The 15,797-nt window shown below is 40.1% G+C and overlaps 1 protein-coding gene across 2 annotated transcripts in view; it reads right to left on the reverse strand.

Moving 5' to 3' along the window:
- KIF13B (kinesin family member 13B) overlaps positions 1–15,560 on the reverse strand; it is a 205,639-nt gene extending 190,079 nt beyond the window's left edge. For both annotated transcript variants that reach the window (XM_035022644.1, XM_035022643.1), the window contains exon 1: positions 15,434–15,560. In XM_035022644.1, coding sequence (XP_034878535.1) covers positions 15,434–15,488 — 55 coding nt within the window. In that variant the 5' untranslated portion in view covers positions 15,489–15,560. The remainder of the gene's footprint in view (positions 1–15,433) is intronic.
- Positions 15,561–15,797: the final 237 nt, after the last annotated feature.

A 15,797-nucleotide genomic window follows, 5' to 3' on the forward strand; every position in this document is an offset into this window, starting at 1 on the left:
CCCAGGATAGCTTTTTTTTTTTTTTTAACCAAGCTGATCCTAAATCTATACAGAAATGCATGAGACCTGGAATAGACAAATATTCTTGAAAAAGAACAAAGTAGAAAGACCACACTCACCAATGTCAAACTTAACTACAAAGCTACATAATCAAGGCGGTGCTACACTACTATAAGGACAGAAGGACAGGCACATAGAACAATGGTACAGACAGTCCTGAAATATACTGTCACATTTATGGCCAACAATTTTGACAAGACAATCCAGTGGGAAAACTACAGTCTTCTCAGAAAATGGTGGTGGGACAACTGGATATCCACATGCAAAGAATGAACATCATGCATAAAAATTGATTCCAAAAGATCACAAACATAAATGTGTAAGAGCTAAAACTATAAAACTCTTAGAAGAAGACATTAGGGTAAACTCACATGATGTTGGGTTAGGTAATGGTTTCTTAGACACTAAAAGCACAAGCAAAAACAAAAAAAATAGATAAACTGGACAGCATCAAAATGAAAAACTTTTGTACTTCAAAGGATGCTGTTAAGAGAGTAAAAAGACAACCCACAGAATCGAACAAATTTATAAATAATTTGTAAATTATATATCTAATAAGGGACTTGTATCAGAAAACATAAAGAACTCTTAAAACTCAATAATAAAAAGACAATCCAATTTTTAAATGGGCAATGGATCTGAATAGACATCTCTCAAAAAAAAAAAAGATACAAAAATGGCCAATAAACAGAAGAAGAGATGCTCAAAATCATTACACATTGGGAAATGTAAATCCGAAATACAATGAGATACCACTTCACACCCACTAGCGTAATGATAGTCAAAAAGACAGATAATAACAAATGTTAGGGAGGATGTGGAGAAATTGGAAACCTCATACATTATTGATGGGAATGTAAAATGGTGTAGTTACTTTGGAAAACAGTCTGGCAGTTCCTCAAAAAGTTACACAGAGAGCTGGCATATGAACTGTCAATTCCACTCCTAGATATATATTATCTATGAGATATTATATCATCTATTATATTATAGTATATTATATTATTAGAAGTGACAACCTAGGTCCACACAAAAGCTTGCGCATAAATGTTCATAATGCTAGTATTTGGCTATTCATAACAGCCAAAAAGTGGAACAATCCAAATGTCCATCAATTAATGAATGGATAAATTTAGTATATCCATGAAATGGAACACTATTTGGCAATTAAAAGGAATATGGTACTGACACACACTACAACATGAATGAAGCTTGTGCGAAGTGAAAGAAGCCAGTTACAAAATACCACATTATATGATTCTACTCTACTCAGAATAGGCAAACAGAGACAGAAAATAGACAAGTTACTGCCTACAGCTGGGGAGTGATTACTAATAGGTATAGTGTTTTGTTTATTTTTAACTGAGGTATAACTGACATACCACATTATGAGTTTTGGGTGTACAGCATGATTCCCTATTTGTATATATTGCAAAATGCTCACCACATCAGGCTACATCTGTCACCATACATAATTACAAAAATTTTTTCCATTATGAGAACTTTTAACATCTACTCTCTTATCAACCTTCAAATATGCAATACAGTATCACTAACTATAGTCACCATGTGGTTACATGGGTATAGTTTTCTTTCGAGGTATGAAGATGTACTAAAATTGATTATGCTGATAACTGCACAATTATGTGAGCATGATAAAAACCACTGAAATGGTTGAATTGTATGATATGTGAATTATATCTCAAGAAAGCTATTTTTTCTTTTTTTCAATAAAGCTATTTTTTTAAGTATAGGCCATGTCATATTTATGTTTTCATATTTTTATATTCTTTTTTTTAAAGATTTATTTATTAGAAAGAGAGTGTGAGTTGGGGGGGGGGTAGAGGGAGAGGGAAAAAGAGAATCTCAAGCAGACTCCACAATGAGCACAGAGCCCCATGTGAGGCTTGATCTCATGACCGTGAGATCATGACCTGAGCCAAAACAAAGAGTAGTATGCTCAACTGATTGAGCCACTCACGTACCCTTCATATTTTTATATTCTTACATTTTTCTGACCCAAAGTATGAAACTGTTTGCCTTATCTCCATTACCAAAAGATAAGCTCTAAGGAAAGGAGTTGTACTTACATTGGAGCTATTTTGTATTTCCCAAAGAACCTTGGCCAAATGTCAATGTCATATTCATTACAACTTAAGAGTATTTCCACTGCCAGGAAAGGTCACTTCTTTTTTTCATTTTAACTTACATAACTGAGACAAATACAAAAAAGCAAAAACAAAAATTTCCCTCCCTGTACCTGCCACAACGTTTCTTACAGTGGTTTTTCTACAACTGTTCTCAAAGATATATTCTAGAAGTACAAATAGCCAACACATTTTTCAGGCAAAGAAAACTGAAAAGAAAACTATTGAGCTATGTTTTACCTAGGTGTAGAAGACTAATCCCAAAGCAGCAAATGTTCTACTGCGGTCAACTAGCACTAAAGTTCATAGGCCCAGAGCTCAAGAAAGTCTGCGATCATCATACTTTGTTAATACTACTCCTTAATGGGTTCTGACCATATTGTATTGGCTGGCCCCTTACAGTCAAATCTGTATTATACACAAATGTATTATCAACCCTCCGGAAATTGTACTGTGTGACTCAGAATCTACCATCTCACCACCCACCACAAAGTTAGTTAGTAGTGTCTTGCAAGAACATTTGGTCTGAGCAAAGGAGCTGCATGCATAGTTCTGTATGCTGAAGTACACAGTAGAATGCATGCCTGAAAAACTGTAAATCAAGTATTTTCTAAGTACTGTGCCTTCATTTCAAATGATCTTGAATTGAGAAGGGATCCAAACATTTTCCTTCAATATTTGTATGCTTTTTCCCTATCCTCTTCACGGCTCCTCCCTTCTCTGTCTCATAACTTCATTAGATAGAACTAATAATTTGGAAGCATTAAATGGCATGATAAAGGAACCAATCCTGGGAAAATCCTATACAATACACAGAATCACCTAATAACTAATATATTCAACCTAAATTCATTTTGTCCTAAAGACTGCAACAGTTACAAATGTCCCTACATTTAATACCCACAAAAGGTGGCCTTTAAAATATAAAAACGATCTTCACTTCAGTACCTCCATTGTTATCAACAAAATTCCCACTCTGATTCTGTTGATTGATGGACAGATACTAAGACAAGGCTGTTTTGAATATGGATGGAACATCTAGGACACACACACCCAAGCAAATAAAAGCAGTGAGATTTGAAGAGAATTTAAAGGTCAGATATATGAAAAACATTGAATATAAATGCTACAGCTAGTGTACCATCAAATGTTACTAGTTGGTTGAATTCAATTATATTGTAAAAGGGACGCCTGGCTGCCTCAGTCAGTAGAACATGCAACTCTTCATCTCAGGGATTGTGAGTTCAAGCCCCATGCTGAGTGTAGAGATTACCTAAAAATAAAATCTTTAAAAAAAAATAACATTGCAATAAGATTCTAAATATGACACTTTCTCCATTTAAAACTTCTTACTTGGGCCGCCTAGGTGGCTCACTTGTTAAGCATTTGCCTTCGGCTCAGGTCATGATCCTGGGATCCTGGGATCGAGCCCCCCATCCAGCTCCCTGCTCCACGGGAAGCCTGCTTCTCCCTCTCCCACTCCCCCCTGCTTGTGTTCCCTCTCTTGCTGTGTCTCTGTCAAATAAATAAATAAAATCTTTTAAATAAATAAAATAAAACTTCTTGTTCTACACTGCTTAGAAAGCAAGCAGGAATTAAATAATAGTAACAAATTTAGGCCTTAAATTTAATCTGAATTTTAAAAACTAAAAAAAAATTTTTTTTAAGATTGTATTTATTTGTCAGGGAGAGAGACAGCACAAGCAGAGGGAGCGGCAGGCAGAAGTTGAAAAGCAGGCAGAGGGAGAAGCAGGCTCCCCACCAAGCAAGGAGCCCAACATGTGACTCGATCCTAGGACCCCGGGACCATGACCTGAGCAGAAGGCAGACGCTTAACCAACTGAGCCATCCAGGCATCCCAAAAAACAAACAAAAAAATTTTTTTTAAACACCTACCAAAAATCCAAAAGATAAACAGCTTCCTTTTAATTTGGAAAAATACTTAGATTAAAAAGATAAGGACCTAGCTGTTATGAGCTGCCTTTACAGAATCAGCATTAAAGTATACCCATATTCATAGCAGTATTCACAACAGCCAAAAGCTGAAAACAATCCAAGTATCCATCGATGAATGAATGGAAAAACAAAAATGTGGTATATAAGTCAATGGAATATTATTCAACCCTAAAAAGGAATGAAATTCTGCTAAAATGTGGATGAGCCTTGACATTATGCCAAGTGAGGTAGCTGGACAAATACTATATGATTCCACTTACATGAAGTACCTAGAGTAGTCAAATTCATAGAGATAGAAAGTAAGATGGTAGATGCCAGGGGCTGGGCTTAAGGCGCAACAGGGGAGTTTCATGGATACAGAGTTAAAGTTTTACAAGATAAAAACGTTCTAGATGCGGAGAGTGGTGATGGTCACACAACAACTTAATGTCACTAAACTGTACATTTAAAAATGGTTTAAGATGGTAAATTTTATGTTATATGTACCTTACCACAATAAAAAAAATAGCACTAAATGCTCACCGTTATTATAATAAGTAACACATGGACAACAGTTTATTCCTAGGGAAGCCTATAATAATGAGATTGGAATTTATTAGTACTATGTCTGAAAACCAATAAAAAATCAGAGTGATCCTAAAGTTAAGTAATACTATAAGTTTATATCATGACTAATGAAGCTCTATCGTACTTAGAACCATGAATGCTTTGATGTATCCATGAGTCCTTAGAAAAAAGAAAGAAATTTACTCCACTAACATTAAAGATCCCATATTATTTCCCAAACACGATCCTTTTCTAGGTCAAGTTCCTCAAGATGAATACTAAAATATTAACAGCTGACAATTCAGCTTACTCAGCCAGCAAATTAGTCACCCTGTAAAAGTGAACAATAATTTGAAACAAGTCTTCCTTCAATGCATAAATCAGCTATGGCTCATTCCTTAATGACATCATAGTGAAAGATGGGCAGGGTTTGGGACACTCCCTTTACATAACTTATATTCCATCTGAGGAAATGCATCATTCTTAGTGTGAAGAAAGTAAGTCTGAGTTGCCCATGTAGTAATCTGTTTTCTAATTCTCCAGAAAATTACTAATAATTTTCAAACCAAATATACTACTCAGAAATATAAATGTACCTCCCTTTACCTACCGGTCACATTCCTAAAAAGCTCACTGTAACTTACTCTTCACTTGATCTTAGCCAAAAGGTCATGAATAAATTCAACAGTCAACTGATTTTCGACAAGAATGCCAAGACATTCCAACGGGGAAAGTATAGTCATTTCAACAAATGGTTCTGGGACAACTGGATATCCACATGCAATAGAAAGAAATTGAACCTCTACCTCACATCACATTCAAAAATTAACTCCGGGGCGCCTGGGTGGCTCAGTTGGTTAAGCGACTGCCTTCGGCTCAGGTCATGATCCTGGAGTCCCGGGATCGAATCCCACATCGGGCTCCTTGCTCAGCAGGGAGTCTGCTTCTCCCTCTGACCCTCCTCCCTCTCGTGCTCTCTCTCATTCTCTCTTGCAAATAAAAAAAAAAAATTTAAAAATTAACTCCAAATGGATCAAAGACCCAAATATAAAGTATAAAACTATAAAACTCTTAGAAGAAAATACAGGCATAAATCCACATAACCTTGAGTTAGGTCATGATCCCTTACATACGACATTAAAAGCACAACCAACAAAAGATAAATTGGATCAGATCAAAATGAAAAACTTTTGTGCTGCAGGGGTGCCTGGCTGGCTCAGTTGGTGGAGCATGCAACTCCTGATCTCGGGGTTGTGAGTTTGAGCCCCACATTAGGTGCACAGATTACTTAAAAATAAAATCTTTAAAACAAACAAAAAAACACTTTTGTGCTTTAAAAGATACCAGTAACAGAACGAAAAGGTAACCCACAACAATCAAGAAAACATTTGTAAATAATTTCTCTGATAAAGGACTGGTATTCAAAATATATAAATAATTTTACCAGTTCAATAATAAAAAGAAAACCTGAATTTTAAAATGATAGTTTGAGGGGCGCCTCAGTGGCTAAGTCAGTTGAGCATCCAACTTTTGATCTCAGCGCAGGTCTTTTTTTTTTTTTTTAAAGATTTATTTATTTGAGAGAGAGAGAGCACAGGGAGGGGCGTAGGGAGAGAGAAAGAGAATCCCCAAGCAGAATTCTGGCTGAGCTGAGCACCGAGCCCAACATGGGGCTCAATCCCAGGACCCTGAGATCATGACCTGAGCTGAAAGCAAAAGCCCGCCACTTAACCAACAGAGCCACCCAGGCACCCCTCAGCTCAGGTCTTGATCTCAGGGTCATGAGTTCAAGCCTCGCACGGGGCTCCACACTAAACCTGGAGCCTACTGAAAAAAATTAAAATTAAAATTAAAAAATTAAAAATAAAATAAAATGATAGTTTGAATAGAAATCTCTCCAAAGATCTACAAATAGCCAATAAACACATGAAAAGATGTTCAACATCATTAGACACTGGAGAAATGAAAATCAAAACCACTATGAGATACTACTTCACACACACTAGGATGGCAATAATCAAAAAGACAGACAAAGCAAGTGTTGGCAAGGACATGGAGAAATTGGAACTTTCATACACTGTTGGTGAGAACATAAAATGGTGCAGTCACTTTGGAAAACAATTTAGCAGTTCCTCCAAAGTTAGAGTTACTATATGACCCAGAAATTCCACTTCTATGTATATATACACCCAAAAGAAAAATATACATCCACACAAAAACTTATACACAAATGTTCACAGCAGTATTATTCATAACAGCCAAAAAGTGGAAACAAGCCAAATGCCCATCAACTAATGAATGAGTAAACAAATGCAGCATATCCATATCACGTAATATTATTCAACTTTAAAAAGGAATGAGTACTGACTCATGCTACAACATGGCTAAACCCTGAATACATCATGCCAAGTGAAAAGTCAGATACGGAAGTCCACATATCGCATGATTCCATTTATATGAAATGCTCAGACAGGCAAATCCATAGAGACAAGAAGTAGTGCAGGGGTTGCCAGGGGCAGGGAAGAGGGATGGGTGTGTGCTGGGGGAAGGGGGTGGACAGTGACTGCTAGTGGGGACAGAGTCTTTGGGATAATGGTGATGCTTGTTCAACTCTGCAAATACACTAAAGCCACTACATTGTACACTTTTGATGAATTATATCTTAAAAAAATTAGAAAGAATGATCCCACTACCCTCAATAGATATAAATATGGTTAGAGTTCTTCAATTACATTTCTAAACAATCACTACTCCAAAGATCCCAGCCAAACCAATTCTTTTCACTCTCAAATAACAACCTCACAATCTACTTCATCAAGAAAATTACACACTCCAGGCCTTTGCCATTACATAATTATCCCCTTCTTCCCATATTTCAAAAATTTCCCTCTCTATTGGCTCTGTCTATAATGAGTCTCAAACAGCTCATTAAAAAAAAAAAGGTCTGTTCCTAGGTACAACTCCAGATACCACTCTTTACCCTTCCCTTCTAAATAGATTTTCTTGAAAGAAACTTGTATATTCACTGCCACCATACTAGCAACCCACTTATTTCTCAGCCCACTATTAACATACCAACACTAATTCATTCATTCAGTCAAAATTATTCTGAAAATTACCACTGACCGCCATGATGCCAAATCCACTGAACACAATTATTAGGTGCCATTCCTGTGATATCGGACTACCGACTATTCACTCTTTGACACATTTTCTCTCTGGGCTTCCATATTACTTTTTTTTTTTTTTATCTGAGAGAGAGAGAGAGAGAGAGAGAACGAGCAGGAGGGGTAGAGGGAACAAGAGAATCTCAAGCAGACTCTGCACTGAGCACAGAGTCTGACATGGGGCTCCACATGGAGCTTGATCTCACAACCCTGAGATCACAACCTGAGCCGAAACCAAGAGTCAGCCTCTTACCCAACTGCACCACCCAGGCGTGCCCTGGGCTTCCATATTACTTTTATCTGCTTCTCCTTAGGTCTCTCTTCTTGGCCTCTGTGACCTCCCCCTTCACACACACCTTAATTTGGTATTCTATCTTCTACCTACAGTAATGGCTCCCAAATGCGTGACTCTCCACACATCTCCAGTCCCTTAGGTTCAGACCCAAATGCAACAGCACTCTGGATCCACTCACTTGACTACAACACTTCAGACACCTAAAACTCAACAAGTCTGTTGAATTTCTTCCAAGTACACATGATTATCTTACTCGTAGTTGTAGGTGCAGTATACAGCACGTGATAAGGACTGACTAAATATTGTTGAATGTCTAAGAATAAAACTCATCATTTCCTACACCTCCACTTTAAAACCTGCTTCTCCTATATTTCTGATGTCAGTTAATGACCCCAACATTCATTCCCTTAGTCATCTAAGTCATCTACACAAGAAGCTTTGCAGTCTTCCTGTGTTTCCTAAATTTCAGTTGCTTCCATGCCACCTTGACATGTGCTTGCTGGGTATACCTAGAATGCTAGGCCATAGATGCTCTTTACCCAGCCCCTCTCTCAGGAATGTGTTTGTAGCCAGCAACCTTGAGGGACAAGGTCTTCCTTTGGGACAAAGAACAGGCTTGCTTACCACTTAAAACAATGGATTCCCCAAGCCCAGTGTTCCTCAGATGCAACACAAACCCACTGCTTGCACAGCAGCCATCTGGACTCTCCACACCCTTATGGGATTGGCAATCAAGGGGAGCTACTCACACTGCTTGCCATGCCATGAGGAAGTCCTCTGACCCAGAAGTCCCATGTCTTCTACCAGCATCCCTGAACCAGTAACTAGCTAATTTATTAGCTTATGAGCAAGGTAAAAACACACAGATTAATTCCAACAACTTGTGTTTTGTACCCCACCTGCCATGTCTCCCTCCCTGCCCATTGTCTCCAGCACAGTCCTTACCATTCTCAAGTCTCATTCCCATTTCTTTAATTCATAATGCAGTGGCATCACTGTGTACATATATTCTTGTAACTGACTCACCTGTGCATCTCTTATTACCAACAAGACAGTGAGCTCCTTTGGTCAAAGATCATAACTTATGCTTCTCGTGTACCCTGTACATCTTTGAAAATTATGTAAACTCAAGAATGCAAGGTCCCTTTAAAGATCATCATGTCCAAATCAGCAGTAAAAGCATAGGCTTTAATGGCACAGTAGATGAAATTCAGGCTCCAAAATACTGGTCTTGTAATTCTGGGGAAGTTTACTTACCCCTCTCTGAGATTCCGTTAAATGATAATTCCATAAACTACCTTCCGAATTTCGTTTGAAGAGTAAAACAATGTATAAAAAATACTCAACTCTGTAGCTCACAAACAGAAAGCTCTCAGAAAGAAGTAGCTATTGTTCTTTTCTTCAATCAACACATACTGAATGGGCTAATACCATCTTTTAAAGATACTACAGCAGCTGAAAGCCCAAGCCCAGTACCAATTAAGTCATGGATTTGTGTCCCAGAGACCAGTTAGTGTCACGCACTTCCCCATAAATTACACTGCTCATCTCTGCCAAGTTTTTTTTTTTTTTAAACATGCTCTGTTGAACACAAGGGGAACCTGATCAGCAAGTCAAGACATCAATAATAATCCATCTCCACTCAATAAACATCTCCATCAGCGTAATGAATAGTTTTGTCAGTGGTTTCCTCCATCTTCAGACCTTAAGGACTGGAAAAGTTAGACATTAGTCATTGCTTTATGGAGGTGAGGGGGTAAAAGTAAACTCAAACAAATTTTATTTTATTTTATCATATAAATGTGCACTTTCTTCTCCAAAAGCCTCTGGCCCTATATGGATAAATCCCAATTTCAGTCATTGAGCAGAGACAGTAGAAACAAAACAATACTGTAATAGATGTGTGCCTCATTCTCCATTAGCATATCAAGCAGATGGTAGAAAACAAGGATCTTCTGTTTTAGAAAGTATGTCAGAAATTTCCATCCACAGCCATCCTCGACTCCAGTATCAGTTATCTCTCTGAGACCACCAATGACCTCAGGGTCAAAACCCCCTTCCTGTTTCAGAATCTCCTTGCTACCTAGCCCCTTCATTTCCTAAGGATCACCTGTGTCTTCACAGACTGCCAGTGTGTTTTCTCAGCTTCTTACTTCTTCAGTCTCACCTTGTCTTCTGAGTCCCGATTGCTTACCTAAGTTTGACCAGCCTCCTGATTCTTCCTATTCACATGGCTTCATTTTCACCACCCGCTCTTAAATGTTACCCAGCTATGCCCTGAAACAGGCATCTACCCAGGCTTTTGATCCTGCTCTAAGACCTGGCAATCAGGCGCCTGGGGGGCTTAGTTGGTTAAGCAACTGCCTTCGGCTCAGGTCATGATCCTGGAGTCCCGGGATCGAGTCCCGCATCGGGCTCTCTGCTCGGCAGGGAGTCTGCTTCTCCCTCTGACCCTCCTCCCTCTCATGCTCTCTGTCTCTCATTCTCTCTCTCGCAAATAAATAAAAATCTTAAAAAAAAAAAAAAAAAAAATTCAAGACCTGGCAATCTTCCTCCTTCGTGCTTGTGTCTGAGATCCATGCAAAGTTCTACAGAGCTAAACAGAGCACGTGGACCAGCCACCCTAACCCACACTTTTGGGCCTAGCTAGCACTCAAGGCTCCCTGCAATTCCACGCTACCTTTCCAAACTCATCCTTCTCTAGTCAAGCTCACAGAATCCTCCTTTCTGGCAGGCTTTTCTTGTCTCTGCCACCTAAACTTGCCTGGTTCATTCCTGTCTCTGTGCCTTTGCTCTCAGGCCATAGTTCCTCCCCAAAGACCCAACGCTCTCCCCTCGCCTGCTACCATGCACCCATTCTGATCATAAGCTTCCTCCCTCCACATCTAATCAAGGTTCTCCCTCCCCAGAGAAGCCTTCCCTGATCACCAGGCTTTCAGGGATCTTTCGCTCCTCTGAATTCCTGTATTTCCCGATCACTACCTGGCAATCTGCAATAGGTGTTTACCTTTTAATCTTGTCTTTTCACAGGAGAGCCATTTCCTCATGAGCATGAACCATAAAGCACACTTTAAAAAGCTGAACACTACAATAGCAGTCAACACTAAGAGAGAGTTTTCAGGATATAAGTCTCCCAACAGGAACAAGCAATCTCATTTTTTCATGTTTTTTTCTAGCCCTTGCCCATTTCTGTTGACATTTTTACACAGTAAGAATCATAATAGCAGATCCAACTGTACAGTTGCACATACTGCTTTCCATTCTGCTTTTTCTGCTAACATAGGAAACTACCTTCCTTGGTAAATGATGCTGATTTTCATCATTTTTAATATCTACATAACAATCTTTCCACTGAGATTCTAGACCATGATTTACTTAAGCACTGACTTCTATCGAACGGTACATTCTTCTTTCTTTGTGCCTTTCACTGCATCAAGTACTATAAAATGCAAAGTAATCCCTTGAGAAATACCTGTTGAAATATACTTATTATCCATTTTCCTTAACAACCCATTTCACTATTTTTCTCTCCAACTAAATATCTAATGTAATTCTTGGTTTCACTACCTTAGGCTAGGTAGATAGGAAAGGTATTTTCCAAACCCTTTTGATGTAAATGTATTTATTTTGGCAGTTGATCTTATACATATTTAACCATGGGAAGTCCTCTGCAGAAAGGCAGTATGATCCTGTAATATCTAATATAAGCTAGATACCTGGCAGGCACTCAGTAAATATTAAGTATTTTTTAAACCATCTGAAGTTATAAAACTTCAAATTCCTGAACAGGAGAGTGTCACTGATCTAGCTAGTACCATCGATTATGCTTGTAAACCTTTCAGTTCATTCAATAATTAAACTGTTTAATAATGTATGAATGGGTGTTCCTTACAGTATATAGAAAAACACAACCGGAGTTACCTCGTGAGTTGTCCAAGTCTGAAAAATAACATGAAAAAACAAACAATATCTGCAACAAGAACTTCAAGATCTCATGACAAATCAAGTTAACAGCTTTCCTTCAGCTTGTTTAAGGACATATTTCAGATGAAGAAAAGCAAAAACAAAAGTTGTAATATTAAAAGTAGGTAAAATTACATATGCATGTGAACACAAACTAGAATGGAAATAAGAAAATGAGAGCGTGAATTGTTTTTCGGGGTTTTTTTTAATTTTTTTTAAATTTTTTTAAAGATTTTATTTATTTATTTGAGAGAGAGAGAGAGCACAAGAGGGGGGAGCGGGAGAGGGAGAAGCAGACTCCCTGCTGAGCAGGGAGCCCGATGCGGGACTCGATCCCGGGACTCCAGGATCATGACCTGAGTCGAAGGCAGTTGCTTAACCAACTGAGCCACCCAGGCACCCGAGAGCATGAATTGTTAAAATGGAAGGATGTCGTAGACTCTTTATGTTTTGTTTTGTTAGTGCAATGTTAAAATATATAACAAAAAAAATATTACTGACAAAAGCGTATTCAATAGCTGTTATAATTCTTGCTATTATTGAACTAGAGCATAATGCTTAATGTTGAAATAACTATGTTTCCCAAACCCACATATAATTTAGCAAAAAAGACTGAAACTCTTACTTCCATAATAAATGTTAAATAAGAAACCAACTAACTACCTTAACACCTTAGCACAGATACTGAATCAGATGAAGAACTTAATGGTATGCTTGAAGCTTCTTGCAAATTTCAGTTTTCCTCAAAAAGTAGCCAATATGATTCCAAATATCAGAATCTATACAGCAAAACTTCATCATCCTGGTAACCCATTCTCTTCTCATTCTTACTTGTGAAGAGTGATTTCTGAGGTTGCATCCTGAACTGATATGCTAAAAGAGAAATAATTATGACTAGAAGTTTACTATTTGTCATAATTACACACTACTTACTTAATACACTAATTTTCCCAGAAGTAATGATCAAAGTTCTGGATCAAATTACTGGAAAGAAAATACATTTCTGTTTTAGTCTTTTTAAACAAATTCCAGACAGCAGTTTGAAGATCACTGGCTTTAGGGGAGCCTGGCTAGCTCAATCAGTGGAGCATGCAACACTTGATCTGGGAGTTTAAGTTCAAACTCCATGCTGGGTGTGGAGATTACTTAAAAATGAAATCTTAAAAAAAAGAAAAAAATCATTAGCTTTAGAATTCCACTACAATGTATTCCATTACTTCTAGATTTATGTAAATGACAACTTCATGACAAAATAGAACCAACAACCTTAATTATTGTGGTAATCACAGCAAAAAGAAGTCCATATGCATCTGGGAAATACAAGGCTAGGTAAGAGATGGCACTAAATGAAGGGGGAAGCAGTTTACCATTATAAGGCACTTCTATTAATAGAGTAATGGATCCATGTATAAACCTTAATTTTGAAATGAGTTCAACCAAAGGAACAGCTAACATCCATTCCACAGCTAAAATTATTATTACTCTGTGTGTCCCTGGAAACTCTGATCCTGCCAATTATTACAATCTAACTAATGACAATTTATAACAATAGTACTTGCCCTCAAAAACTGAAATTCATGGGGGGAGGGGAACAGGGAAGGATTCTAATTATCTGAGATAGTTCTTCTGTGATGGTTGGTTAGCTGCATCTTTTTAGCACTGACATTTCCAAGTTTTTTGTGAAAAGGCAATTTTAAGAATGTGCTGAAATCATCCTTTCAGAATCAAATCCAGGTTGTTTTATGTGGCTTGCTTTTTCCTGTTTTTTTTTTTTTTAATCATTGTGATGGTAATAAAGTTGAATAAAGATGCCTGAGCACTTAAGAACAGAAGTTTCTGAAAACTTTCAGAATTCATCTAAGATCTCTAATTTTGTCAAAGGAAAGACTGAAGCCCCAAAACGTGTACTAGTTTAAGTTCGGGGGGGGGGGGGGGGGCCCGCGGGGAGGAGGAACTCTTCTATGTCACGTGACAGCCTTAAGCTGACCTAGCAGAGAAAGGGGGAATCACCAACTCCAATAGAAGACATGACTCTAAGAGAAATAAACCAACTTCCAAAAGAAGGACAACCCAACAAAACATACTGACAACTGGTTGATCTGTGTATCTCAATATACACAAATGATAGCACAGAAAAGGAAAACTCATAATTTCTACAGACTTAACACTTGATTACCAACAAGTAAGTTGCAAAAACGTCTTAGAAGTGATTCTGATACAAGATTTTGATTAGTTAAGAGTCTTATCAATTGAAAAGCCATCTGCTGGGGTTGTAACAGTAATCTCAATAACAGCCTTGTATAGAAAGTGTTTTCAAATATATTATCTCATTTCAGGTTACTTGCCCAGTCACGCTGCTACTTAAGCATTAAAGCCAAGGCCCAGCCCACCTCCTCTTGGTACTTGAGTTGGGGGTTCTCCTCACTCCATTTGACTGACTAAAGATGATTTAAAATGTACTCGGTTTATCTGCTTTCTCTACCCTCCCTGCAGAATTGAGAGAATGTCTGAAAGATACAATTTCACAAGAATCTTGGCACTTAAACTATTTATTGTTGAGAGATGACGAATATGACTTCAAGCAAAAACAAAACTATCTCAACAGCCAAAAAAAGGGTGGAAGGGCATCTCTTTTACCCAACTTCCATCAAAGTCTTTACAATTCTTTATGACCGTCCAGGCTAAACGTACAAAAACGCAGACGAGGAATGTTTGCACTTGAGTGCTTTCTCAGGAGTAAACCAAATTCCCTGCCATTTCTTCCTGCCACGGACCACAGAAGTGCAGGGTTGGGGTGACTGGGCCAGAGACGTGGGGCCTCGGGGTCCCTGGCTGTCCCGGGCAGGCTGGAGGGGTGAGGACACGAGGGGCGGGGGCCACTCTGACAGCTGGCAAGGAGAAAGCGGGGGACGCGGCGGGGCACGAGCGAGGGGCAGGGGTGGGGGGAAGGAGGAAGCGAGCCCGGGGCAAGGGACCAGAGCGCCCTCCCGCAAGGGCAGGGGAGGCGAGAGGGCGAAAGGGCGCCGGGGCGGGGCGGGAGCGCCGGCGGAAGGGGCAGCGGACCGGGACGTGGGGCCCGCGGCGCCCGGGACGCGGTGCGGGCGAGGGGAGGGGCGTCCCCGCGCAGGACGGGCGGGCGCGGGGGACGAGGTTTCGGGGCGCGCCGGCCGCTCTCTCGCCTAGACGCGGACTGCAGGGGCGGGACCGGCCGGACCCCACACGGCGGCCGCGGCTGAGGGAAGGGCGCGCCAGGCACCTGCCGCTCCACCGTGGCGGCCCCGGGCGGGCTCGGCTCTCACCTCTCCGGTTCATGGGCCGGATCCGCACGGCCACTTTCACTTTGGAGTCCCCCATCCTGCTGCCGCCGAGGCTCTCCCTCGCCTTCCGTCTGCCGCGGCCACCGGGCGAACTCTTCGGGGCTGGCCGGGCGGGAGGGGGCTGCGGGCGGGAGGGGCGGGGCGGGGGCGGAGCCTGGGCGGGGCGGGGCAGGTCGCCGGGCTCCCGGCGCGTCCTCGCTGCACGACGGGACTGCATGACGGGACTTGTAGTCCCTGAAGGTGGTCTAGGGCAGGACAGCGGCGGAGGGACTCTGGCGGGAGAAATCAGGGGCGCTTCGCTGTGTGGAACGTGTACGTGTAAATGCCCCTGTGCTTCTACACCATT

This window comes from Mirounga leonina, unplaced genomic scaffold (assembly GCF_011800145.1).
Source record: "Mirounga leonina isolate KUSES-001 unplaced genomic scaffold, KU_Mleo_1.0 Mir_176, whole genome shotgun sequence".
Lineage (NCBI taxonomy): Eukaryota > Metazoa > Chordata > Mammalia > Carnivora > Phocidae > Mirounga > Mirounga leonina.